At 35.6% G+C, this 27,960-nt stretch overlaps 3 protein-coding genes across 6 annotated transcripts; 2 read left to right on the forward strand and 1 right to left on the reverse strand.

The window, feature by feature from the left end:
- The first annotated feature begins 11 nt into the window (after positions 1-11).
- LOC112573493 (NIPA-like protein 2) lies at positions 12-7,075 on the forward strand. Of its 2 annotated transcripts, none has more exons than XM_025253934.1 (11): positions 12-153; positions 508-596; positions 1,605-1,776; positions 1,911-1,970; positions 2,097-2,149; positions 2,415-2,483; positions 2,688-2,784; positions 3,518-3,742; positions 3,933-3,996; positions 4,207-4,316; positions 4,724-7,075. In XM_025253934.1, the coding sequence occupies exons 3-11, from the start codon at positions 1,617-1,619 to the stop codon at positions 4,972-4,974; spliced, it is 1,089 nt and encodes a 362-aa protein (XP_025109719.1). In that variant the 5' UTR covers positions 12-153; positions 508-596; positions 1,605-1,616; the 3' UTR covers positions 4,975-7,075. The 2 variants fall into 2 exon arrangements, with proteins under 2 accessions (XP_025109719.1, XP_025109718.1); XM_025253933.1 differs by having other exon boundaries at positions 528-596.
- Positions 7,076-7,284: 209 nt separating this feature from the next.
- On the reverse strand, positions 7,285-18,227 carry LOC112573496 (protein RTF2 homolog). Its single transcript, XM_025253938.1, has 9 exons — positions 18,094-18,227; positions 12,303-12,473; positions 10,945-11,039; positions 10,507-10,597; positions 10,036-10,175; positions 8,955-9,033; positions 8,523-8,636; positions 8,277-8,331; positions 7,285-7,981 (listed from the first exon to the last, which is right to left on the reverse strand). Exons 2-9 carry the CDS (start codon positions 12,369-12,371, stop codon positions 7,668-7,670), a joined length of 957 nt encoding a protein of 318 aa, XP_025109723.1. The 5' UTR covers positions 12,372-12,473; positions 18,094-18,227; the 3' UTR covers positions 7,285-7,667.
- LOC112573492 (UDP-glucose 4-epimerase-like) lies at positions 12,532-27,955 on the forward strand. Of its 3 annotated transcripts, none has more exons than XM_025253932.1 (11): positions 12,532-12,661; positions 12,823-12,923; positions 21,368-21,512; positions 21,799-21,896; positions 22,226-22,339; positions 22,663-22,839; positions 23,128-23,308; positions 23,648-23,733; positions 24,042-24,119; positions 24,544-24,658; positions 25,213-27,955. In XM_025253932.1, the coding sequence occupies exons 3-11, from the start codon at positions 21,386-21,388 to the stop codon at positions 25,272-25,274; spliced, it is 1,038 nt and encodes a 345-aa protein (XP_025109717.1). In that variant the 5' UTR covers positions 12,532-12,661; positions 12,823-12,923; positions 21,368-21,385; the 3' UTR covers positions 25,275-27,955. The 3 variants fall into 3 exon arrangements, with proteins under 3 accessions (XP_025109717.1, XP_025109716.1, XP_025109715.1); XM_025253930.1 differs by lacking the exons at positions 12,532-12,661; positions 12,823-12,923 and adding exons at positions 18,360-18,477; positions 19,862-20,887; XM_025253931.1 differs by lacking the exon at positions 12,532-12,661 and having other exon boundaries at positions 12,746-12,923.
- The last annotated feature ends 5 nt before the right edge of the window (positions 27,956-27,960 follow it).

Raw genomic sequence — 27,960 nt, forward strand, 5'->3', positions numbered from 1 at the left:
TGATGTCTGCTATTAGGTTTTGTACCTTTAGACATTTTTGCGTGTAATTTACAGATGAAAACATAAAGAGTGGACTGTCGTTTTATTTCAATACTTTCCTTCACAATGTCTACTCCTAAGGAGCAAGAAAGGGAGGAACCACTTAAATATCAGGTAGAAAACAAACAGCATACGGTGGCAAATTGAAACCGAGTTAATGAGTTTCTGTAATGGGGAAAAAAGTTCAGTTGTCTCGGAGTTAAAATTTCATCGTAACATTGGGTATGCTTTGTGTTTGCATTCTTCTGGGAGGTGGGAATCGAAATCTGTAGTTTCATGAATAAGTTTATTTCCCAGTGTGTTAGCTGTCGGCGTCATTTGCATGATAATACAAAATTGGGGTAATGCTTTTGATCTCAAAAAAGTGAAAAAAGCAGTTCGAAAGTCATATATATTAGATACATATACACACAAACTCGTACGATATAAGAAAAAAAATTAGCAGCATTGATAACAAAGAGGCATTAGGTCCCAATTATCTATTGCAGGATCTGTTTCTTGGAAGTGGATTAGCAGTATGTGGAAATGTTCTCATAAGCATTTCTCTTAACGTGCAGGTAAACATTGTACTTTCTTTTCAGTTTTACATGCTAGCATAGACCAGAGTATTAATAGACTAGTGGAATTAAGGTTAGTTAGTTTGTGATTAGTGTAGAACATCTCATTCATTGCTTTTCAGTCTTTTAGTTTTGTATGTATCAAATCTCCCTCTATGCACATCCAGCAAAAGTGGCATAGTAGCGAGAGTCAATTTAACCGACTAATTATAGTTTTATAATACTGTATGTATAATATATACTGGCAAGAAGGAGGGGTCCATCTCAAGAAACAAATTCACACCTCTGTCACAAACCGCTGTGTTTGAAGAAAACAGGGAGTCATTGACAAGTCAATTCAGTAGCAAGTATTAGAATTTATTCTGTTTCATGGCATGCCTCAGAGGCTACAAAGATGCTTGCATCCAGCAGATCAACTCTTGCAAGACTAAATTAACCTATTAATCTAAAGATGAATTAAGCCATACCATCACCAGTTACAGAAGATGCTTTTCATACCAAGAGGCAAGATAGATGCAGAGAGGAAATCCCTTTATCATTTATAAAATCTTCAAGGTTTTGTTTAAAGAGAGGCTTACATCCTGTGACTGTACTGGTGTTAGTGTACTGCTGTAGTACGTAAGGCTAAATGAATGCCTTAAATAGTGCTTATGCACAATTGTGAGAGTTCTTCTCTGTAATGGTGATAAATTTGCTTTTGACATGGGTCATTTTGGCTTTTGGTAGCCAGCATGTTGTCTTTGAACATAAAATATTCTGGGTCGATATGGTTTTGGATTGATTTCGTTAGTGACCTGCGCATATATGTGGCTATGTGGATTCTGTTGTAAATGCTAGGGATTTTGTCCTGACTTTTTATGCCTAGATGTTTAGCATGGTGTGCCAGTCTATTGCTTTTCCCCAAACATACTAGCAATTGCTTTTTTTCATGCCTGAGATTATGTCATTTTAAATACAAGTATCACCACACCCTTGGTACCTAGAACTGGATCAAGTATCTGTTTACAGAAATATACTCACATGAAGAATGCACAGAAAGAAGAATTTCGCCACTACACAAAAGACCCACTATGGTGGTTTGGGCTGTTTTTGATGGGGTTGGGGGAGATTGGAAACTTCACAGCTTATGGCTTTGCTCCTGCTTCCCTTGTGGCTCCTCTTGGCACAACAACTGTTGTTGGTAAGCTGTGTGTGTGTGTGTGCTCGCACCTTGTTATAGATATTAGGAGCATTTTATTTAAATCAAAAATTGTATACACATTAAAAAGCTATAAAAGCTTTCAAGTTTACGTATGCTTTTATATTTTGTTTCAGCTAACTTGTTCTTAGCAGCCATCTTCTTAAAGGAAAAAATTCGACCAGAAAATCTGTTTGGTGAGTGTTTATTTTTTTATTGATAGATAAATGCAACTTTTTCACAATAATGCTTAGTATACAAAAATTTTATATTTTTTTTTTTGCATTATTTTACATTTACGTAAACCACATTTTCCCCCACAGGCTGTGCATTAGCAATTATTGGAGCTTTTCTGATTGTCACCTTCTCATCTCAGGTGAGTATAGAAAAAATTAACTGTACTTTTTAAAATGATTATCTGAATTATTAATACAGTTATTGTGTAAGTGTAATTTTAGTTTCCACTGTCCAGTATACCAGATCATCATATCTACTCTTCTATCTTTTAATCATGACCTTGTATCTTTAAAAATAAACGAATGAAATATATTGATCTTATATTCAAAATAAAACTTTGTCTCATTGTGGTTGATAACAATTTCTTACCATTCAAACTGCTCCTGTCCAACATTTGACTGCAGCATGAAATTGTGATGAGTGCCAGAGAAGTGATGGATGCACTGAACCAAGTACCCTTTATTGTCTATGTGGTAGGTCATTTATATTTAACATTTATGCATGCTTGTATGTGTGGATGTTTCAAGTTGAATGGGTGTAACATATTGCTTTTAAACCATTCATGATCTTAGAATGGTTTTATAATGCCCCATGTTCAAATTGGCCACTGGAACAAATAAAGTTAATCATTGTCATTGTCCATAATATTGTTGAATTGGTATTTTCATGATCTTCAGTGCATTGAAGTGGGTGCTCTTGGATTGCTCTTCTTCCTCTTATATGGACTGAAACTAAAGCATGTTGTCATACTCTTGCTTATCACTTCCATAGCAGGTATAATTTTCCGATATTCAAGTAATATTTGTAGAAGCTTGTGAAAGTGAGATTTTACACATCATGTATTATTTTCACTTTTATCAAAAATTTTAAAACAGGCTGATAGCTAAAAGAAGACAATGATTTTAATAGATGCCAAAAAAACCAGTAACTTCCAGGCAGTGCCTGAAAATTTGTCTTGCAAACTCTTCCAACCATGATTTTACTGTTAATTTTCAATCTGCCATTTCATTTCAGTCAAGCTTAATATATGAATAGCCAAAGAGCGGTGAAATACTTGTACACTTGCAGTTGCTGTACTCTTGATGTCAAATGGTGCATTTTTTGGCATAATTCTCAACCAGACCTTCCCCCAGCACACATATACACATTGCCACACTCTGTTTTATTTATACCTGTTCTTGTTTGGTAGTGTTCTTTAGACGTGAAACATGGATTTCAACGTAGTTGTGATTATAGTCAGTTAATTAGTCTGCCTGCTCATCTTCCTCTGGAGATTTTTTTACCCTCTCCATCCTTATTCTTTGTTCCCTGAATCATCTTTGTTTCTTCTATGTTTTCTTATATTACCTGTCTGCATTGCTGTTTCTTCTAACATCCTTTGTATTCTGTCCAATGTTTCCTACTAAGCACTGAGAAACACTGCTTCTCTGTGAGTGTAATTATGCACTGTATAAAGCACGCATTTATTGTTATTATTTCAGGCTTTTTCTATACTGTCTTTTTGCAGCCTCCTTTACTGTGATATCAGCCAAAGCCCTGTCTGGCATGGTACAGATCTCCTTTGGAGGTTTTTCGCAGTTTAGACATCCTGTTGTGTATGCCATGCTGGTAATGATGGTAGGCACCGCCATTCTGCAGATCAAGTATCTTAACCAGGCCATGAAGAACTTTGCTTCCACAGTCGTAGTTCCTACCAACTTTGTCTTCTTCACCATTAGCGCCATTGTAGCAGGTAAGAGATAATGATAAAGTACGGAGTGGTTTTTATTTTGCAAAAGGTTAACCTTCATTTTCTGCTTTAGCGTTTGTGGTCTTAGGGAAGCAGCATCGGAAGAAGGAAAAAAACCCGGTGGAAACTCGACTGAAAAATCAAAGGCTGCATTGCATTTCAAATGTTTATTGTCTGTCACTGTTTATGACAGGAGTTGTCTTCTACAAAGAATTTCATGGAATGACTAGCATGGACCTGGGCATGTTTATATTTGGGTGAGCAGTATTTTATTATATATTTCGGTATCACATTCTTTTCTGTCCTTTGAAGTAAGGCATACATTTCACTTACATTTTTATCTCAAAGAGTGCCAACTGTTGTACTAGTGGATGATTTAGAACATGGGGCTGCAGGTTGCAGCATAAATAAAACTATATTTTCATTTATTTTGCTTAAAACTTCATGTTTCTTCTTTACCCTCTCAGATGTATCCTGTCCTTCGTGGCTGTATATTTCATCACATCCAGTGGTTTATTTGGCAGCACCAAGCAACAGGAAGGCACTCAACAACACCTGACAGCAGATTTAATCCCTTGTATGTTTTCTGTGAAGCCTGCATTTGTGATGATTTACATTGTTTTTGACAGAGCATTTAGTTTGCATAGTACATTTAGCATACTTTGCATAATAAATGGTAGTGCTCCAGTCTCTGGAGTGGTTAAAATAATAATGAGAACATCAGTCAATAATATCTGCACTGGAGAAAGTGTGAAAGATTGAAGGTTATTTCCATATATTCTAGCTGAGTACTCAGCTGTTTGATAATAAGATAGTGCTAATTATTTCATGCTCTTGCAAAATTTTTGGAAGACACATTGGCAGTGCAAATAACAATAACACAACTATTTTGAGAATGAGAGTTAACTCTTGATTTTGTTGTCACAATCATTACTCTTGATTACAGGTTGTTGATGCTCGTGGCTTTTTTTTTTCCTTTTCCAGCCTGGATGTTGGCCAATGTCCATGTGGGACATGTGCAGCCCAAGGGACACATAGAGCACCTAGTTGAGACTGCACCAGACACCTCTGATCAAACACCAATCCTTGCAGCGGCCCAGGCCAGTCCAGGGCAGCTTGCAGATTCTCCAGATGTAGAGGTTACTGTGGGACTGACCAGTCAAGTTTCGCCCAATGCAGTCTCTGCTGCAGTTGATATCCCTGTTCAGCAGAAATCGTATGGCACCACAAAATGAACTAGGTCTTCCATTGGTTTGATGCTTTGAAACCTCAGTCTGCTAGAAAAGACCAAAGTGAAGCCCAAGGTACAGAGGGTTTATCATATGTAACAAGATTTAAAAAAAAAAATTAATCATTAAAGAGCGTACCAATTTCTACTTTTAAACAACCAATGTTACATTAGAGCTTTAAAAGAAAGATTATAAAATTGATTTAAATTAGATGATATGAAGAATCTGATTTTTTTATTACCTGATTGTAGCTCAAATGTTTTTCTTCGTTTTCAATCATGATGGATAACAAATATCTAAAGTTATATTTTTGAAAAGTCAGACACAGGACAGTCAATATTTGATACTTGAATTATCCATCTCTAACAAAAAAATGCACTTGTTGGTACAAAGCACACAGATATGAGTGACCATGATAAAGGAAAAACTATTACCTTAAGTAAAATTTCATTCGGATGATCATTTAGATCTAGGTCCTGCATCTTGAATTTGAGTAAGCAGCCACAAAGTATTGCAGGAAAGTGCGTGCGTAGTCAAAGGGAAGTAAGCTCTTTTAACAAAAAAGTTTTTTCTTTTTGAAATTTACGGCTACTTCCCTTATTGCACACCCTATTTGTTTTGGATCAATGTTAATGACATTCAGTGGAACAAACCAACCAGATTTGAGTTTAAAAAATTGTTTTGTTCTCCATAGGACATTGATTTTAAGTTTCATCACTTTTGATACCTTATGTTGTATGTGATTTTATTGTTCTGACAGAATATTTGTTAACAGTTATATAGATTGTACTTGTGTAAAGTGACATTTTTACATCAGCATATTTGCATTTATATTATGTATCATTTGTATACTTGAAGTCTATCGCATCCTTAATGTTTGTATACGTGTCTTTTTTGGAAGCAACCATCTTTTATTACTTTTGACATAGATACCAAACCCTGGCCAAAGATATTTATAAACATGTATAGTTAATTTAAATCTAATATCTTCATAGCTGTGAAATGTCACATCTTAGGAAGCATAATTTAGTCTGCTGATAATTATGTCAAACTATTTCACTGTGCTAAACCCCCAAGTAACAAGGCGGTCCGGTGGCGTAACGGTTAACGCCTGTCACCAATACACTGAAGGTTGGCTGTTCTGGGTTCAGCTATCGTCTCAGGCATGCTGTTCTTTCTCTGCAAGTGACATCTATTTACAACTTGCCGTGATAGTTGCTGGCTCGGCGTAAAACACCAATTTCCCCCCCCCCCTACCCAAGTAACAAAATCCTTGAGGGGCATCTGGATTTGGTAATGATTTGACAGTAATATATAAATGTTCATTTGTGAGTTTGCAGTGTTGTATTCTGACAGATCACTTTGCAGGTTCAAACATACAAATGTGATTTTTAAACCATTAACTGCCAGATCTCGAAATCATGGATGTTCGTCTTATCAAACAATTTTTTTCCCAAGATTTTTTGTTGTTGCTTGAAGCAGACCATGATACAATTTTTTAATGGTGCAATATGTACAAAACAATTTACAGAAAGCTGAATGTCTTTGTTCTAGTCATTTGTATGGTGCATCATTCTTCATATTGTCAGCTTGCATTTCACTCTTAACCAAATCAGTGCATTGAAGTTTTTAAAAAAAAAAAATGTAAGCTATATGGTATATTGAATGTATAAAAAAAGAGAAATGCATTCAGCTTCCTCGAGAAGGTCCTGAGTAAATTACAGTCGTGATGTGTTGTCCTATATTCTTAAAGAGGGAACCAGTAACATGTTAAAAGATTTTGGACCCACCCCACAAAAAAAAAAAATCCTCCATATATAGATATTTAGTCCAAAACCTTTGATTACTTACTGGATGACCAAGAAATTCTTTACAGTAAATTTATCTTAAGTGGATTTGCATCTTTACCATTTGTCATGATCTCCAGCAAGCTGTGCCAGTATTGTCTTTCATTTAGGTTGATCACTTTTTATACAGGCATTGTGATAATAGATCTGCTATTCTGATTGTTGTGACTTTTTTAAAACCAAGAGCTGTTTTTTTATTTACAACTGCTGGGTTGTTGTCTGTGGTGTTTTCAAACTCTATAATTAAAAAGGAAAAAAAAGCTGTTTCTTATCTAAGAGAGAGAGAATGGATTCAGAGGATATTGCGGCATATCAAAATTTCCATCTTCATGCAAGACATAATTTTCTTATGCATAATGTAACAGTGGTAGAATAAGCAGAGTGAAGTGAGAACAGGCTAGGGAAAGAAAGCTATGAGCCAAAGTATTTTACACAATACCGCTTCCAAAAGCTAATGCAAATACAACTATTTTTCATTCTACATTTAATTAAACGATTTATTTTGAAAGCATGTGCATCAATTTCTTTAGTACAACTTTATTTTCATGATTTCATTGGCAAATCAGTTAATAGTTACCAATCTGCATGTCTTTGCTGAAGTCACATTAACATAAATATAACATTATAACAGCAATAATACTAAAACTATGAACGGTATAGTGATACAGTTCTGACTGTCACATACATTCTTTTACTTGACTGACAGTTTTATTTTGAATTTTATTACCTTTTACAAGACTTCTAGCACATAAATGTTTCTGGTCAGCATAAACTTCAGAACTTGTCCTATGCCAATGCTTTTCTTTTTGTTTTAGCAAAGTCCTAAAGATGACATAAAATACTAGATAAAACTCAGAAGTATTGAGGATTGAATGTAACCCAGTGGGCCTGCTTCTGTTTCTTGGCCTCCTGGCAGCTTGTGAACAGTGATTTGTACACAGCACTAGCTTTGGGATCTTGCTGGATGCTTCTGGAAGCACTTGTGGAAAGTTTGTTCCCCTTGTTTTCTGCAGAGGCTTTTGGCTTCTGTTTGATGTCACCATTGGTGAATCTTCTCTTGTCATCTGCTACCGCAGTTAGGTGTGATTTTTCTGAAGATGAACAGGATGTGCTGCTAGCGTCACTAGGGGGTCCTAGGCAGGGGCGTTTTGCACTGCTACATCCATCTGTAATCACATTTAAAAAAAAATGCTCACTAAAAATGTTCCAGGTGTTGTTACATGGACACTCCATGCTTGATAAAATGTCTCCAGGTAAGAAACTCCTTCCTACATTTCTGATAAATGAACTCATGCAGTAGAGTGAATCCACTAGTAAATAAAATATATTTTTCTCAAAGAAACAAGTTCCAAAGTATTCTTACTACAGGAAAATAAAAGGGTTAAAATGAATCACTTGTTTGCATTCGACAAGAATTCAACCCTAATCCTCAAGAATCTTTATGAAGTTACAAAAGCTAACCTGATGATGTGGCTGTTTCTGCTGGTGTGTCTTGTTTCCCAGTTTTCTTGGATTTCTGAAACAGAATGACATAACTATTAAATACTGGACATAGGGTCAAATGCAAAAGCATTAATATTTTTCTCCATTAGAAAAAAATGCCTGCAAATTTAAGAGGGCAAATGGTCCATCTTCTGTGAATTTATGAAAAAGTATGTTCTTTTAAATTTTCAATTTTTTTTTTGCCTTCTCTAAAGAGACACTCACCTTTGCCATCTTGGCAAGCAGTCTTCTGTTATCCATCTTATACTGATTCTGGGTTGTATCATCATCTGAGCCATTGATCACCACAACATCATTTTCTGTAAATGATTTGCCACACTGCACATAGTAAAATTTAGTGATTGTTAACTTTGTAACTCTTTTGTGTGGGGGATAAATGCAAAAATTTAAGAACTTTGTGTGTATGATGTTAGTCACAAACACAAAATTGTCATTTCAATATTTCTGCATACTTAGTATCTATTTACAATATTCCTTTTTTAATAGACACTGAAAAACAACAATGGATGTACCGTGGCAGCAATGAAAACATGATCCTCATGAGGCCTACTGCTGACCCAAATAGATCTGAGAGATGTCTCCACAGTCTTGCAATTCAATTTTTTCCTAAAAGTGTAAATTCCTGAAAGCACTGACCTTGTGACATGTCTGAGTCTTTACTTCTTTCATAGCTCGTTCTGAACATACACATCCACAGGACCACAAAAAGCAGAATCTGTTTTAAAAATAATGAAAAGCAAACAAGTCACAAAGACCTATATATAGGTTAATGGGATGAGGGACAGATAATTCTTTCACTGAAAAGTATTTATTAATTATCCCCACCCCCATAAAGATATAATCACATGAATAACTGTAAGGATACAGGGTTCACACATTAGGGTAGTATTTTCATATTACAGCTCAAAATGCAGGTGCATACAATGAGGTACCAACAAGCTATTTGTCTACTAGTACTATAACTTACAAATAATCATAAGTACAATTTAATCAATAGTTTAAACTTTTGTATCTTTCAAGAAAAGTGATCTTCTTGGCTCATTGAGAACACATAATAAGAAAGAGTTTCGGAGACTTTTTCTTACTGCATTGGACTGCCAATTAGTTTTTCTTTAGTATATTTATCTATACTGTACCTCTCCTTGTCTTGTTCTCTTTACCCTACCTTGATGCTAACATTTAGAAGGTTTATGAATTCAAATAATTTGTCATTTATCTTTCTTTGGTCACTATTACCCTACCACAGAAACTTAGCTGTCAAGAGACAAATCTCTTTCAACAGAATTATAAAAATGTACTTCACCATCCACAACAAATACTGTGGATTAAATTTTACATCAGAAATCTTCTAAAAGCTATAGCTGCTATTTCTTGCGAGTTTTTGACTTTGACTACTACTCTTTGTTAAAATATTCTTTGCATTTACTAAATACCATGCTGATATATTGTCATAATTATTTCAACATTTATCTCAGTTGAAGTTTTCATTAAGTACCTAGTATACATATCATTCATACATTATAAATTCTATTTTAGGTTAAAAACAAATCTATAGGCCATACAAATCCTCCTTGACATTAAAAATTCTCACTCAAATAAAATAAAATTGTTTTAAACCCTAACTTATGTTTGGAATGAAATTTTATTCAGAATATATGTAAAATTCCCCACCAACCTTCAACTCAGTCTTGAACTAGTATAGGAATTTTGCGCTCACCTGTATTTTCCATTCATCTCAAAGCCAGACACAGGACAAATGTAATCAGCCAGCTGCATATCTATGTAGCCATCCCCCTTCTCTGCGGAATTTTGCTTCTCACCAGCTGGATTCTTTGTCAGATTCAGCTGCTTCAGATCCTGTTATCAAAAGTATTAACTAATGTATCTTTCAAGAAAAATAATCACACTACATTAAAGACGGCAATAATAGCTGATATTTTTGGCACATCCACATCACATACTAAGAAATCTACCAGTTGAGAGTTTCACACATTCCCTGCATGGGCTATTGCAAATAGTCTGCTACCCAATGATCTGCCATTCGAAGTCATATGAATCTATTTCTCAACACGCTCTGATTTCCATAACTCTAGCTGTTTCTGCCACGGTGTCATTATCACTCCTGAAATAAAGCAGTTCTATTTTGATCCATTCCCTTTAGTCAAACAAATTAGAGAAAAAGGTTTACCTTTAGGCCACGTAAATGTTCAAAGCTGCTTGCACATTCAAACTTTGATCTGTCAATTAGAAATTCCAAAGCAGACTCCTTGTTGTAAAGCCTGGAAAATAAAACCCAACGGCACAGATTAGCTCCATATATTTTGAGGTTTTATGGATGAGACCTCTGATCTAAACTCTTATGTTTTCAGATAACATATAATTGATTGATCTTTGTTCTTTATATAAATAAATGCCTTTATAAAAAATATACCATGACTTTTCCAACAACCAAATATATCAAGTGCAAATATTTCACTATTTCACTCTACTCAGTTTACATATCAATTACTGATTTGAATATACTTGACTCATGTGAGTAGTAGATTAAAAATTTACAGTTAAAGGTTAGTCTATGGGAAAAAATCAACCTGAGTACCTATGCTAATAATTTGTTTTGCTTACTGACCTCCCAAGCTCGCATGCCATAATAGGCTGAACAAGCACTTCCTGACTGATTGCACAATGTCTCCATCTAAAAGCCAAGTCAGCAGCTTTGTCTTTCTGAAAATGCATTGGCAGGAGATTGGTTTCCTTATGCTTAGCTCTATTTTCTAGTCACACTCTACTGAAGCCAGACAAATGAATAATTTGTAAAACAGGCTGATCATATTATGTACATATTAACAATGAAACTATAATCAGTACTGTTTCCAAAAAAGTAAACACCAAGCAAAAAATGAAGAAATATGATAAAAACAATATTTTCTAACTCATGTTTTAACAGCTTTTCCTTATTATGTTATGGTGCTTTTCTTACCACAGCAACAGGAGTGCAATGCAACAGCTTGCATTTGTACAGTGTTCGAACAATATTTGGCTAATAACTTGTGTCATTGGTGATTGATTTGTCTTTTGGGATAGGACAATTTGGCCTTCAGTGTTTGGATGACATACATTGACATAGCTGGGGCAATCTGACTCAGGCTGTGGAATGAAATGCCTGAGATTGTCTTGGGTAAAAAAATTGCCCCACTAATATTGACCACCTGCTTGAGTAGCTTCTTTCCTATCATATTATGATCTCCTTTAAAGTCGAACTGACCCAGGCCCAAAAGACTAATCAATCACTGGCACAAGCAGCTATTAACATCTAATATTACCAACAGAGCTATGCGTTGTTTGAAAGCTATACCTGTACAAGCTTAGCTACCTGTTTCCAACATCGTTTGAACAAGTTCAGCAAATATCTTACTAAAGGAAAATGGATACTTGGTAATACACTTCCAAAGAACAAATCTCACAATGAAGCATAAACTTTAAATTAACAGAAAATAACCAATAATTTGAAATAAAAAAGCCCTTATCGTCATTTATTCTTTGATCAAGAGGTTTGTATTAGATAATGCCTTCTTTAACAATCCTTACCGCAGGGCTTCTGCTAAGGCTAAATTCTTTGGGGTCCCAGGGACCCCTTCTTCAGATTTGTAAGGGGTCCCTGTTCTTCGCCCAACTTTGAATGGGACCCCATCGACGAAAATTGAAGGGGTCCTCCGAACTTTTAATGCATACTGTACGCAATTTTTTGCGTAAGCAGAAGCCCTGATTAAACACAGATTATAAAAAAGCCAAACAAACAATAATTTTGTAATTTAAATATATAGCGGAAAATGGTCCTCTCACGAAAACACAAATAGCAAACAGACACTAAAATACTTTGAAAAAGTTCACTTTGGAATGAAACCAAAAAGAAGAATCATGAGTTCACTTGACTTTATGTCTTCAAAACTTTCAATTTCTTTAACTATTGTAATATTGGCTACTTACTTGTTCTGGTTTCTTTTTTGTCTTGACAAGCTCATCTCGTTTCGGGATTGTTCCTCCATCGCATCCCATAGCTAGATATTTCTTTTTTAAACGAATTATTCCACAGCACACAATAAATTACGGAGCAGGATACACCGGAAGTTTTTGTAAAGCGCCTTACAGATCGGGACTCTGTTGAAAAGACACAGTTTCGAAAACAGTTTTTTGATTTTTCAACACCAGCAAGCACCGCAGCTACTGATTTAAAACTAGTTTTATGTCAGTGGCCACGACCTTTAGTTAACAACTTTCAAAATGTTACAAGAAAAACAAAATGTCCTGTAATAGTCATCCACGAAACCCTTCAAAATAGACCGCTGGTAAGAAAACGAGAGAAACAAAATTGGTTAATTAAACAAAAATGATTTTAGTTTTTTTGAAGGAAGAAAGAAATTTATTATTACAAAATTAGCAGATTTCATCTTTAAAAACATGTGGAGAGGTGAACTTTTCGGAGAAAGTGACATATTCTTTTGTAAAGGGAGAGAACCCCAGCGTGTCCACTTTCACTGCCGACGTGACACGGTTAGAGAGGAAGGCTACCCCGGCACCTTCTCACCCTTCAGCAGCACCTGCCGCAAGGTGAGAAGTACAAAATTATTGAAGCATTTAAATCTGACGTAATAAATATGTGGATAGCCTGTATTGATAAATTTTGCTTTTAAAGGTTTAAGTCACTGTCCATTAGCGTTTTGCCAACAGAGCCGGTGGCGGTAGTCTACAGAGCGATCAGTCGTCTGCCACGGACACTGTTACAAGTTGTAGTTCGACTGTTTTGTTTAACTTAAACATAGAATTCATACCAAAAACCCACATACATGTCAAAACATAAAATTTAAGACGCTTTTCTGTCGACGCCAAAACAAGTGTTCTTTCTCATTGTTATCAAGGCAAAGGTTAGCACGAATTCTTCATTCATTGCTTCTGTTTAACCATGAATCTGTATCCTCTATACACGTCCGTGGCTTAACCTCTTCCCGAACGGGCCAGAGGTGATGACCTTTGTGGAAGGTCGCATATCTGAACAGAAAAAGTTATAAAGGCTGTGTACTTTTATAGTTGAAGATCGGGTACCGACAACTATATCCAAACTTTTGAAATGCACGATAGAAGATTTGGGTACTGTTAATGTTGAACATGCTACGCGAATCTTGCTTGTGTTACAGACAGTGGCATACCCAGGGCTTTTGCTGCCTAGGGTTTTGTGAAGGCATGAAACTTAAGAATAATCAAATATTACACTTGCAGAATATTAATCTTTCCTAGCATATTATGGCACTAAAGAAGTAAAACAAAAGCCAAAATACAGTTTGCACCCCAATCCCAACCTTCTTGCCCACCTAAGTCTGCCATGGTGTATCATGAAATGTGCCATTGGTTTCCTTCAGTTATTTTGTAGAAAGAAGAAACTTTAACCAACTTAATCTATTATCTGCTGTTAGGTTAACATATGTTGGGAGCAAAAGTAGGAAGGTACGTTATTGTGAAAATAAAATGACAAACTAGGTGGAAAGCACTGGTTTGATACCTGTGTGGCACAGCAAATTTTCTCCAGTTAACCCAGCTATTGGGAATGGATATCTGATTCCATGAAGGGTTGGAAAAAGGTACAGCAATGAGAGGGAGAAGAGATGGGCCCCCATAGTAAAAAAAAAAACCAAAAACTGGCCTCGAGAAAAGTGTGGTTTCTGACACCTCAGCCCCAGCACCAGCCTAAAATTAAAAGATAGGGGGCTTCTTTTACCTTTTTTCTTAAGTATAAAAACAATAAAATATTTAAATTAAATAATTGAACTGTTTTACATCAATGTCTTGGTGCTGAGATCTTTGGATCCATGAAGAGTTGAGACAACAAGTTGCTGGAAGACTTTGCTTGGAAAGTGATACCGTTTGACATAGAGGAGCAAGAGAAAATGCAGTCCAGGCTACAAACCTGAATTTGCTGCAGTGAGACATAATAGGCAGAGCTGGAGATTTATTGTAATAGACCTGTATTATACATAGAGTAGTTATGATTGATTTTATAATGATTATATAAAGCAGCTGGTGTAATCAAATTGTCAGCTGAAGTTTTGCTATAATTAAAATTATTACTTTGCCTATGAGCTCTGTTTTAATTAATTTATAATGTTACCATGGTTGACAATGAATTTTGTTTTAACAGATTTTAGAACATCTTTAGTGCAGTAAATATATGTACAGTAAGTGCTGATGGAAATATTTGACTTCATTATTTGAGAATGATGCTAAGGGGGAGGTTCAGATCCAGCTTATTAAATTTGTTTGGACATTGATTGATGCACAGGTGCTTATCTAGACTGATCAAACTTCAAAATACAAACAACAGCTGCAGTTTATTGTCAGGCATTTTATATCTATCTTTCCCTCTGCATTAATATGAAAAATGCTCAGTTTGTACAAAATATGTTTCCTCTTGCAAACTGCAAATTTATTTTTTACTTTTTTAAAAAAATTTGCAAGTATAGAAATCTTTTGTTGTCTTCATTTCAGTGTATTTACAGTCTTAATGAAAGGCTTTAATCTGAAGTCTGAATATGGCAGACATTGCCTGTGTTAGATAAATTGCGATTCATACTGAACCTTTTAATCAATAAAGAATGCAAAGGGCTGCTGGTCATTTGATTTTTGCCTATTTTCTTCAGTTGTATGTAGCAGCATATTGTGATGTACGGTGTAGTTAAAGGTTTGAAGTATGTGCAAAAAGAAGAATCACTCAATTTCTGTTGTGCCTCAAACAGTTAAAATCTGAAAGGTCGTGAGAGTTTGAGAAAGTGGATAGATTGTTGAGAGTAAAAGTATGTGGCAGTTTTCTCACAGATGGTTGTCATGAGAACAGCTGGTCTCCTTGGAAATCCCCTTGGGACAATAGCAGTCATGTGTGTGTAATGTACCCAGAATACTCAAGATGTATCTAAGTGTGTTTAGTACAAAAAAACATGATGCAATGTCACACAGTTGCAGTTTTTACCTCAAGCACAAAGCTAGTGTTCAAGGGAGAAAGGGAATTGAGATGAAAAAGACACAATATTAGTAGTAGTAATAACAGTCTGGACACCTTTAAGTCATTCCTGAGCCTCAGATCGTGGTTAAGGAAACACCATTGTAGAGTGTAATGCAACCACAAAGTAACCATCAAACAGTAGGAGTAGCAGTGGTGCTTTGGATAATTTAAGCACCCCAACCCCCTATCCATGTGGCATGTGTGCTTGTGCATGCATGAATGTGTGATTGCTTATATATATGTGTGTGTGTACTATTCTAAAAGGCCTTGTGTATGCATAAAAAGAATATGCATCATGTGGCCTTCATAAGATAGTGCCAGGAAAAAAGTATTAATTTTAAGTTTGCTGAGGCTACAAAACTGAAGGATTTTAGCTAGCAAGATCTAGCTAGTGAGTATAAATGATAGATGAATAGTTTATAGATAAGAATGAAAACTGAGGCAGAGGCTGGAGAGGTAATACACAAGGTTAACACTGGGCTAGAAGTAAATAAATGTCTTTAATTAGATCTTCCTTAGTATATAGGGCTGCAAACTACGTAAGAGATGTTGAACATCTTACAGATTCTGAGGTGGCAAGAAATAATGTGACCTTGTATTTTCTCACACTGCTGTCTGGAGTGACAAATAAAGCCTTGAGACAGAAGCCCTGGCTGTATGAACATGGGTGGTGTCTAAAGCAGGCAAACAAATAATGCCTTTTAAGTTTGTCATGCATCTTTGCAGTTGCCAGTCTGTATGCTTTCCAGTGTTTACATCTGTGCACTCACGTCTGCAAGCAGGGGTAAAGAATCTCATGGCCTTGCTTTTGGGGATCAAGAAATGTCTCTTCCTCTCGTCTAGTTTCATTTCAAGGTCAAGGGGTGGTGCTTGTGGGGACTTGCTGACGATGACCATGATGTAACAGGATTATGTCATGCTCAGATACGATTAGTTGCAGTCCCATGCTGTCCATTTTATTTTCTTTCCTTTGACCTTCTAGTGGCATCTGCCTTTCCAGAGTAGGACAGACCCTGCATTCAGCTGGAAATCTGTAGAGGCAGTTTCTGGTGTTCTGTTGCATACAGCTTTGCTATATGTAATATCGGCAGAGAGGATTACTTTTCATTATGGGGTGTTCTTATTCACAACAGGTTTGCCCTCTCACTCTTTGTATATGTGCACGTATATGCATTTGCATGTAAGCAAGACTGGGAAAGTAAGAGGTCATTTATATGTACATGCTTGTGTGTCTGTATGCCTGAACACGAAAAACTTCATTTAGACATTCGTGAAATTTATGAATGTATGGTACCAACATGTTGTGACTCTGCATTCTACAAGTCCCCTTTGTTTGATATCTGTTGAATTTGAAAGTATTCTTAATTTGCTTTTAAATGAAATTATATATTAATGTTGAAAATCAAATGAACACGTTATTTTATCATATAACTTTGCTCATATTGTAGGATGCCTTTGACTCCAGCATAAATGGTCTACACTTTTAAGAAAGCAAAACACTCATAGTATATTTTGGAAAGTTTGTCCTTGGTGTCTACATTTTTGTATTTTGTAAGTTCACTTCATATTGTAACGAAAGTGTGCAGTGTTTCCTTGGAGTGTCTGTCTTGAGTCTTTTTTGTGCAAATGAGATGGCTTTGAATCTTGCTTACAACATGGTCTTTGATTATCTGACAGTTTTGTAATGGTCAGCCTTGGCCTTTTATCTTTAAGGGTTTCATGTATTGTGCCTGAAGGTTTTGCTGATCAGCGTATGTATTCATTTTAAATATATTTAGATCTTGATGTTTAACATGAGATTAGGTTACTGTCGTTGTCTTCATTATTTGGTCATGAAAGGACCTGTGTTCATAGTAATCTAGAAAGAGAAAATGGCTAAATTTATGAAAAGCATCAGTGGGACTGAGACTATGTTGCAAGCTGTCACATACTTTAGGAGCATGTCACCACAATTCTTTGTCACACCTGTGATGAAAGAGCAAAGAGGCAGAGCTTTCAGGAACACACCATAAGTATTTAAACTTAGAGACTAATGCAGCAGATATTGTGGTGTGTGCAAGATTTGAAGCAAGTCATCAGAAAAAATGTGCACCATCCATCAAAAAGTATCTTAATTTAGTGGCAATAAAACAAATAAACTGTTTTAGGTGAAACTTGTTTTGGCCACCTTGCATGAGTGTTTGAAAAAAAAGGTGACATTTGAGAATGATTTTTTTTTTTTTTAATTACAATAATTGAACTTCGCATTCAAAAGAAACATGTCTGGATTTTTATTTTCTATTACCTGTTTCACTATCTTGCTTTCAGTAATATTTACTGCCTTTAACAGTGGCACATGGGTGAAGTAATGCAAGAAAATTGAAATGGAAAAATAAAATGGAAAATGTGTGGAGGGGTGAGGGGGCTGACCATATCCTTCATGTGCTATATGTAAATCTGTCTGAAATTATTCATCTACTTGTGAATCTGTCTGAAACCTGCTTAGAGCAGGACCATAAGTGGCATGCCACATTTCGTTAAGTCAAGGACACTTTTTCAGCAGCATCATGCATTATAAATTTAATTTTCTTGCAAGAATTTGAAAATGCATATAACCCAGCAGCCTCTCCCAGTGTAAAAACTCACATTTAAGGAAACACGCTAGCACTTGTAGGCTACAAACTACAATTTCATTCAAGTATACGAAGCTTCACATTTTGTCAGAATATTTAACAAATTCAGTTTACTTACCTTCTAGGAACTTAGCCCAGCAGAGTGAAAAGATCTCCAACCACTCAAGGGTGCTCTGAAAGGTCATGCAAACATTTCTGTGATTCGCATGACCTGTAACTCCACTTTTTTAGGCTCAGCTATGCCTATTGAAGATCAGTTTAGCAAAGGATTCTGTATTGATTAGGTCTCTTTATTAAGTCTGTTATGTCCTTGGGGCTGCAGATGTTGTCCTGTAATTGCTTTGCTGCCATATTTGAGTAAACCATGTGTGACCCAGCACCACCCATGTTAATTATTCCTCTGACAAGTCATGGGACTAATTGAAATCAGAACAGAAGTGACAGTCATGATTCAGATGCCCACAGTTCAGAGAGGAAGATAGTCCAGCAAATCAAACATGAAGTAAGTATATTTTGGAGACAGTTGTTTTCTTGCTTTATATAGTTTTGTGATAACCGACCATTTTATTACTTCTAAATCTGTTGTACATGGTATATTGGATGATTATTTGTAGAGTCATAGTTTCTCAACAGTGGTCTATTCTTTAGAAAGTGCACGAATGTATTAGTGTGCTATTATTCTGCATCTTCTCTATTTTCTTCTCTTTTCTTGTTGCTATCATATCATCTTCAGTTCCTATTTTAGCTATGGTTTCATTTCTTGCCAAGAGTACAAAGGTATTGATAACTTTTTTTGCTTTTCTCTCTCTCTATATATATATGAGCGAGGTTTCAAAGAATACTAGCATGCCTATGTTCAAAACAGCAAATTATGGACTCATCTCATATGATCTCATGGGTGGAAAATATCCTCTGTCTACCCAGCAGTGAGTGGGTGCCTGATTTGTCATCAAAGATTAAAGACTACTAGGGGTAAAAGGTTGAAGTCAGACCCAGACACCACAAAAAGATAACTGTCACAAGGTGCCAGTGTTTATGCTGTTGGCGATGACAGTGCACACCCTCGCTTACATACGCATCCTCCATACATATCATCAGATCTGCCTCGGCTTATGTTAGCCAATGAAATTATTTTGTAATTGCATATGCGAGCTGTCACCTGACCTTACTTCCAAAAACGTCAATAAGCCATATATTAACTTTCGTATTTAATTCCTATATTTTAGCTTTGCTTCTTTCACACCAAGGCATCACCTCATGTTAAAATTAAAAGTCTAAGAGCGGCACAATTTTCTGTGTAAAGCTTAATGCAAGATGGTGTTTCCCCAAATCATGGTCAATACTTTGTTTATGTTCTTGAGATACATACCTATGAACATCAATAAGCACAGGAAAAGCTCAATCATACAGACATTAGGACTTGTGCGTGGATATGTTTACCTTGTGAAGACGTCAACTAATGAGAGACCTGGAGTCATATGTGAACTCTATTTCTGAGTTTGAGCTCTTCCTGTTAGTGATTATGTTTGTATATCTGTATCTCTGGAAGAAGATATTTACCCAAAGGTTTAGAAAATAGTATCTTGTACTTACCCTTAACTAGTCATTAGAAATTAAAATTGCATCTCACTAGACCTTTAAAGTGTGAACATTTATGTGGTAATGAAGAAAGAATTTAAGTTGGAGTCATCAAATCAGAAATGGTACTCTAAAAAACATACTGATAAAATAAATTTTACATATTTATAAATTTACACATTTTAAGGCTGGCCTAAATGCTGAATTAAAGTTTGTTTTTTTCACAAAATACATTGGATTTTAAAAACAATTCAATCTTTTAAACTAGAAATTTCATTTATTAATGATAACTACTTTTTTATTTTCAGATGAATCCAATAATTTTCTGTTACCAGAAGTTTCTGTACTGCTGTGTGAACGATGCCATCATAAATATTGCAACTGAAGAAGACTGACGTTTTGAACTTCAAAGATTTTTCTGTTAGAAACAGAACTAAAAGTGGAAAATGTGTCTACAAGGAGACGAAGCTGATTCTAAGGAGAAATATGATAAAGAGAAACTATTAGCTTTAGAAACATCAACCAGTACTTCTGAATCAAAATTGATACAAAATAGATTGCTTCAAAAACTTTGGTGGTCAGATGAAAATCTTGCTTATTTACTTGAAGATGGATTGCAGAGTAAAGGTCTGAGCCATCCAGAAGAAAATATCCAATCACATGATGAAGGATGGGGAAGTTGCATTGTGCAGTCATTAGAGGAAATAAAAATGCATAAACCAAAAGAATTTAACTTCAGTGGCATAAGAACAGAAAGAAGTCATGGAATGTGGATGGTAATTAAAGAGGAACAGCAAGAAACACACATGAGAACATCACCTTTCAGTGTTGCTGAAGTTGGTGGAGATGAAGAAAGAGGAGTTCGCAGTGGATTACTCGGTGATGAAAAAAAGGGTTGCTTTAAGTGGACGGAAATGGATGAATCTGATGGCTGTTTCATGGTCTGTAACAAGGAAACACCAAAGGAGACAGATTCAAAGCAGATCTTTGGATGTGAACTCAGCAGCATGTCAGCTGATAACCTTGATTCGACTCAGTCACCATCACCATTTTCCTTATTGCTTTCAACATCACCATTGCCAAAGTCGCAGGAATTCATCTATGACAATCCTTTGTTACCACCCCTATTGCCAGAGCGGGCAGCATTTTTGTCATGGCCTCCAAATGTCTTGTCTAGTGTACAGCTATGCTGTCAAACTTGTGGCTTTCCGTCAGTTTCATGTGGTCTAACCGAACTACCACCTTGTCTGTACTTTTTAAGTGATTCTGGCAAGAATACTGCCTGTGGTAGTGCATGCCTGCCCGAGTGTCTGGTTGATCATAAATATGAAAAGGTAATGAAAAGGTTATGAAAACCTAACCCTAACCCTAAATATGAAAAGGTTATCTGACAAACTTAAAGAATATCATGGCAAAATTTTAAAGGCATTTTTATTCTAGCCTAAAAGGGCTGGGTGAAAACAACAGGCAAGTTGACAAGTATGATCACAGTTGCTATCGATGATTCAGCAAGTTTAAGGATCAGATAAATGAACAATGCTAGTCTTGACTGGGTAGTCAGGTTTCATTTATTCATTTATCATTCGGTAGTTGATCATATCACACTGAACCATAATTTGAGATCATTTCGATATGTTCTTATCTTTTTCACAGTAGCATTCAATCTTTAATAAGTGCTAACACAAACACATTTCTTACCCCTTGGCCTCATATTTTCACGTTGGCAATGTCTGTCACTTTGTTGTCTTCATCTTACCTCAAGAAGTAATTTCATTTTGCTTTGTGTTATCTAAATTTATGTTGCTGTCTTTCAGAGGCAACAAGCATTCAAAATGAGTTCCGGCAAGACAATACTGGTGACGGGAGGTGCAGGATACATTGGTAGCCATTCTGTCATTGAGTTGATTGACGCTGGCTATGATATTGTTGTCATTGACAACCTCGTCAATGCCAGCATGGGTGAGATTTGCAGTATTTGTGTAAGAGGACTGTAGGTTTGGACAGAATTATTGTGACTTTGATTTGTGTTCTTGAAGAAGTCTTAGGCTGAATGTGTAGTTGTCAGAAAATGAAAGGCATTCTTGAAGTCAATGAAATTGTAGGATTTTAAATATTGCATGTGCTTTTTTCTGTGAATCTTTTGTGATATAAAAATTACATTGGTAGGCACATGGTGCTGTTTAAAGATTTGTGATGCTTATTGCTGTAATATCATATAGTGAACCTGGGGAACTGTTCTTTCCAGAAAGTGTTCGTCGCGTGGAGAAGATTGTTGGGAAGCAGATACCATCTTACAATGTTGACCTTCTCAACAAGCCAGCCCTGGAAGAAATTTTCAAAAAGGTTTGAATATGAAAGGTTTTCGATGGGTGAAAAAAGAGTTGATTTCTTATATTTATAGGGGTTGGGTGAGGTTGGGTTGGTGGCTGTAAATGTGTATGTGCATGCATGCATGTGCATCCTTCTAGCACCTTTATAATAATAAATGCGGAATTTGTAAAGCGCATACTCACATCGTAAGGAGTGCGCTCTTGGCGCTTGAGACAAGACATGGACAACAGACAAAGGAACGAAAGGATGAACAACAGTACTGATGACTAATAAAAGACAAATATAGTTTATTCTAGGAAATATCGACTTGTATAATGGGCAGTGGAATATTTCTATTTCAGCACAAAATTTCAGCAGTGATACACTTCGCTGGTCTGAAAGCTGTGGGTGAATCTTGCGAACTTCCTCTTCTTTATTACAAGACAAATGTTGGAGGCACAACAAACCTTCTAGAGGTAGGTACTGAATGTTTTTTAGTGAAAGCCTCAGAAAGATCAGGGGTGTTGTAAATTTTTTTGTTTGTTTTGGCACTCTTATTCAGCAAACCCACATCTTTGCTTTGCCTAGAATCTCTGGGATAATGTAACTGCATCTTCCTGTATTATTTTCAATGACAGCGTTCACTATTTACGTAAGTTGTTTTTAAATATTATATACACAATATCTGTTTATTTCTGAACCATTATCGTCTTATTAATGTACTTTTAACTACAGAGTTGGACTTATAAGTTTTATTGTGTGCTACTTTGAACTTGCCTACTTTACCTGTTTGTGTCAGGTGATGGAGGCCAATGGAGTTTTTAACTTGGTCTTCTCAAGTTCTGCAACAGTGTATGGCACACCTCAGTTCCTTCCCTTGACTGAAGACCATCCAGTGGGCAGTTGCACCAATCCTTACGGCAAATCCAAGTATATGATTGAACAGATCCTGCAGGACATTAGTTCTTCAAACAAAGTAAATTTACAGTCCCTTGTTTTTTAATTTTCATTTTAATTTAATTTTTGATTTAGTGTCAGTGTGTGAAGAGCTGAAGAGAGATGTGAAATAAGAGAGTGGATGTGTGAAGGAATAGAAAGGATAAATATAGACAAAATAAAATGGAATTGGTTTTCTTTTTTTATGCTTTTTTTCTTTTTTCTTGTACACTGTAGTACAGTTTGAACACTTTGATTATTTAATAAGTAATTATTTTTTGTGGAACAGATTTTATGAAAGCATTGTTTTTGGTATTTTTATGATCAGAAGTGGAACATAGTGATTCTGCGGTATTTTAACCCTGTCGGGTCTCACAAGTCTGGCACTATTGGAGAGGATCCTCAAGGGATACCCAACAATTTAATGCCCTACATTGCCCAGGTGGCTGTTGGACGCAGGGAGTTCCTCAGTGTTTATGGAAGTGACTATGACACACCTGATGGAACAGGTAATTAATTTTGTGTTAGCCTATCTTGTGTCTCCCCCTTGATGATAAGCTACTTATTTAGCTCAGATGTTTGTATTTATGTATATAAAGTAAGTTTCAATAAGGAAGAATGAAAACATTTAGGAGATACAGGATTAAGTATGCTAAAATATTAAGAATTTTTGACACATTCATATTCCTATATTTCAGAATAATAGCTTAGAAATGTCCTTACTTGCCTTGTAATTGGGTTTAAGAGTTTTAAAATGGTAATCATGAACAAAGTCTACGTTTTACAAATTTTAAGGTGTGGCATGCAAATGTTAGCAATATGCAAGATGATTGTTGTTCTCTGAGCAGGAGTGCGAGACTACATTCACGTGGTAGATTTGGCACAAGGTCATGTGGCTGCAGTCCGTAAACTGGATGAGCAGTGTGGTCTAAAGGTTAGCCTGAGGCATATGTGTTAAATTATTTTCTAGATCACTGTTAGTGTCTAATTTCATTGTCTGAAATGCTTTTCATGACTGTTGATACAACTTTATGGGTCAAGAAAAATGTATACATTGTCAGGTGTGTACCACATTACCACAGTTTTTAATTCAAACATGCACACACACACACATGAATAAACACACCTCCAAACCCCCACTTACACACACTCTTTTCCACACCAAACTCACACAACAAAGCATGCACCAAGAAGGAAACTTTTGGTTTTTTATTAACTGGCTGATTGATTGGTTGGTTTCAGATTTACAATCTTGGAACAGGTCAGGGTTACTCAGTATTAGATATGGTAAAGGCATTTGAAAAAGCATCAGGCAAAAAGGTGAGATAGAGTAACGAGATCAATAAGGGTAAGTGTAACTGAAAAACAATGTTGAGTGCACTGGCACTTTTTATTTATACATTTTATTTTTTGACAAATGTTCTACTTGATAGTAAATAGAATAAAATAATTTGTTTGTAGAAGTCAGTATGAAGACAATAATTTGTTTTAACCTCATTGGCATTAACCCCCAAGACGTACTCAAGAAATAAACTTAATGCTGCATTTGGGGTCAAATCAGGCTGCACCAAGAAACACTTAGGTTGAACTGTTTCTATCTAAAATTCTAAGCCTGAGTAATGGTTAGAGTTAATTTCAAAGAGATTGAAATTTTACATATCAACATTTGTGTGTTCGTACACTTTCCACAGGAATTGCAGAATTGTTTAACACTAAAAATTGAATTTTTTTTCCCCCCAATTAGATTGCCTATAAATTAGTGGACAGACGTCCAGGGGACGTTGCATCCTGTTTTAGTGACCCAGCTTTAGCTGCTAAAGAGCTGGGCTGGACAGCGAAAAAAGGGCTGGATGAAATGTGTAAGTTTTTAACTTTTTGGCATAAGTATCTTGTCAGTAGGGAAGTGTGGTGTGTTTGTTCTTCTTGTAAACAATGACCCGCTGGCTTAGCTCACATTTTGCTATGGTAACATTCATCAAGTTGGTTAAGCTGATGGAAAGTATTTTTTTTTGCTAGGCAGTAAACAATTGTGACAAACAAGGCTACTTCAGTATTTTAACATATGAATTGTTTGCTACAAGTTTTGTCCTTTACAAATATCAGAACAGCTGTCTTGTGAGGAAAAGCAAGGGAATAGCAGAATGTGTTAATTTATGTATTTTGGTGCAAACATACATTTGCACACAAGTGAGCAAAGCAAGGTGTTGAGTTGGGGGTGGGGGAGAAAGAATAAATTTATGTTGCACCTAAAATTGTAATACTTTAATAATATTATAATATTTCTTTTTTGTTCAGTCCCGGTCTTAATCATTCTATGGCAGATAAGAAATTCTTGCCTGATCATTTAATGACTGTTTCTTAAAACCAGTTGATAACAGGTTTTAAAGATTCCTGATTGGCTTTTTTTTTCCAGGTGAAGATTTGTGGCGATGGCAGTCACAAAACCCTCAGGGATTTAAAACAGTAAAAAATTGACATACACCTTAATGCTTAATGTTGTGTTTTACTGTCACACAAAAATGTTTGTGCACATATCCCCTGCTTAAAAACTACGATGCTGTGGCTGTAACTGGACAATCATTTGGAAAAAAAGAAAAGAAATCGTTGTACTTTCTTTGCTATTAACGATGGTAAAAAAGTTTTTGACATCTAACAATATCTGACAAGTGTGAAGTTAAAGCAGCTCTACACTGGCTCATTGATTGCAGATGGGCATAGTTTGGTGAGAACTAAAGTGATAAATTTATGCTATGTAGAACTGATTCATCAGAATTAAGTGAGGCAGTTTGGTTTATCCTTTATTACTATAACATCACTTGAAATTTGTACTTTGTTGTGATACATGGCAATATGTGATTCGTCTTTATTATGAAGCAGCTATAAATGAGGCATGTCGTTAGTCTTGTCACCCGAAGACAGGTTTCTGGAAGTGACACTGTAATGTGAATGTTGTTTAGTGACATCTGAATAACTATGCAATACATGTAGATTTTATTTTTTGTTACAGCTTAGTTCAGGTATCAGCTTAGTTCTGCCATCATACCAACATTCCATGAGTTGTTTTTTTAAGTAAACTAATTGCTAAGGATGCAAGATAATTTATAGTTTAGTTTTCTAGTTCCCAATATGATGACATCAGAATGAAAAATTACAGTAGTTGAGTAATATAAATAGAAAGAGAGAGGCACAGTCCAATATTTTGTGCCTGTTTTGGGGTTAGAGTCCCAGTCTGGCATGATATTCTCTGTGCAAACACAGAAGAACTTCAGGCTAGCAATATCTTAGATGAAAACCTGGAAAATTTCTCCAGTATTTGCAAATGCCTATTACTAATTAAATTTTGTAGATGATTGTTTTAGATTATTTCAGTGAAACTCTAATCATCATTAGTTTAAAAAATAATGCTTGCACATAACAGTTATGAAAACTAATGTGCTCATTTGAGCGATCACTTCTTAGAAATTACCTTGTCATTTTAATGAACAAGGAAAGTGTTATGAAAATTAAGCTTGCTTCAGTAGTAGATTTTCCATCATCATCTAAAGATTTTTGTATCTGATTAAATTGTCAGATATATCATTCTTTTTTTGTAGCAGACATATGAGCTGCCTTATAACTCATCATGTTCTTCATGCAGGCTATCTTTCAATAACTATGCTATTTAAACAGAACTATATTTTTCAAACGTTTTAAGTTACTTCCAGTTCTTGTTAAGATAGCTGTTAACCTGAAATTCATTGAAAGAGTATTATGCACAGTATTACTGATGCAGGACTTTCATTTCTCCACCTTTTAGTAGATTTCTGCCTTTGGAAAATAGTTTTACCATATTTTTTTTTCTCCCTGAAGATACAAAAAAATGAAGTGATGTCATACGAGGGTCTGTAAACCATTTGAAGTTTTACCAACTGAGTGAGCGTGTTCTATCTCTTTTCTCATTCTTTTTATCATCCCAGGTGAGATCAAAAGGCCACTAAACAGAGAAAAAGTTTAGAGAGTTAACAGGTGGAAGAGGGTTTGCTGGTGTTAATTGGGCTAGGGGTGGAGTGGGGGTTAAAGAAAGAACAGGAGGAACTGAGAGCAATAATGAACGCAATGCAAGTTGTTTTTAATCAAAGATAATGTGATAAAGTTTAAGAATGTTTTTGTGAGAGCAATCAAATGTAATCTGATTTGTAAAAGAACAGCAGACAATATCTGCAAGTCTACAACATGATAGAATGTCATAAATACAACACTGGCTGAGACATAATATATCAGCAGCTCATTGGAGCTCAATGAAAGTAAAACCACTTAAGAGTGAATTTCAGAAGAGAAGATTGAGACTGTATGATCAAAATGCTGGCGATTTTCTTTAGATTTCAAGTTAAGACTGCTTGTGGAGATAGTGGTAGTAAGGAAGGAAGATATCATTTTGATAATAAGAACTTTTTTTTTATGATTCTGTGTCCTGTTTGTGACTGGGTGATTTTATGCTGATGTTAAATTGGCTAAACTTTATGTCTGACTAGTTTAGAAGAATTTTTGATTGTAAAGTTTTATGCCATTAAGAAAATGAAGCTTACCTATCTTGGATTTAAAAGTGGCTTTCTTTATATGTAGGAGACTCAGAAGTATGGAGTGTTGAACGTGACTGATCTCCAGAAGCTCTTTAATGACTGCTTTATTTCATGACTATTTTATCAATGCAACATTATGTTGTATTATATTTTAATGCTATTTTTGTCTACACAGGAGAAAACATAGGCAGCATGTTTTAGACATTTCAAAAACACAAAAGGCCACCTTCATAATGCCTACCTTTTCATTCATAGCTTGTTATAAAGTCTTTCCAGTGAGACATACCATCATTTCATGTCACAAATAAGTATTAGTTTTATCTTTTGTTATAATTCATGACTGATTGCCATGTCAAAGTGTGTTAAACAATAAATAATTTTGGTTTCTGGGAAGTGTGCATCACTGAGATGGTGTTAATGTTTATGAGGGTCAAAGTAGATTAGTATGGTTGTACTACATGTATCTAATATTTAAAATATTGGGTGTTTCAGACATCTTTTATAAGGATGAAATTTTGTATGGATTGGGTACCTCCTATATTTTTTATATCTTCTTGCTGGTCCAATAAATCCAGTTCTTCTGGTTTTAAAGCCCTATTTCT

The sequence above is a fragment of the Pomacea canaliculata genome, linkage group LG10 (genome assembly GCF_003073045.1).
Source record: "Pomacea canaliculata isolate SZHN2017 linkage group LG10, ASM307304v1, whole genome shotgun sequence".
Lineage (NCBI taxonomy): Eukaryota > Metazoa > Mollusca > Gastropoda > Architaenioglossa > Ampullariidae > Pomacea > Pomacea canaliculata.

Coding starts and splice junctions, on each gene's coding strand:
- LOC112573493 (XM_025253933.1), top strand. CDS start 106: ATGTCTACTCCTAAGGAGCAAGAAAGGGAGGAACCACTTAAATATCAG. Junction 1,777..1,910: donor TGGCACAACAACTGTTGTTG/GTAAGCTGTGTG, acceptor ATTTTGTTTCAG/CTAACTTGTTCTTAGCAGCC. Junction 4,317..4,723: donor GACAGCAGATTTAATCCCTT/GTATGTTTTCTG, acceptor TTCCTTTTCCAG/CCTGGATGTTGGCCAATGTC.
- LOC112573496 (XM_025253938.1), bottom strand. CDS start 12,371: ATGGGATGCGATGGAGGAACAATCCCGAAACGAGATGAGCTTGTCAAG. Junction 11,040..12,302: donor CAAAAAAGAAACCAGAACAA/GTAAGTAGCCAA, acceptor ATGCATTTTCAG/AAAGACAAAGCTGCTGACTT. Junction 10,176..10,506: donor AACATTTACGTGGCCTAAAG/GTAAACCTTTTT, acceptor TTTTGATAACAG/GATCTGAAGCAGCTGAATCT.
- LOC112573492 (XM_025253930.1), top strand. CDS start 20,000: ATGTGTCTACAAGGAGACGAAGCTGATTCTAAGGAGAAATATGATAAA. Junction 21,897..22,225: donor TGGAAGAAATTTTCAAAAAG/GTTTGAATATGA, acceptor TTTCTATTTCAG/CACAAAATTTCAGCAGTGAT. Junction 22,340..22,662: donor GCACAACAAACCTTCTAGAG/GTAGGTACTGAA, acceptor TGTTTGTGTCAG/GTGATGGAGGCCAATGGAGT.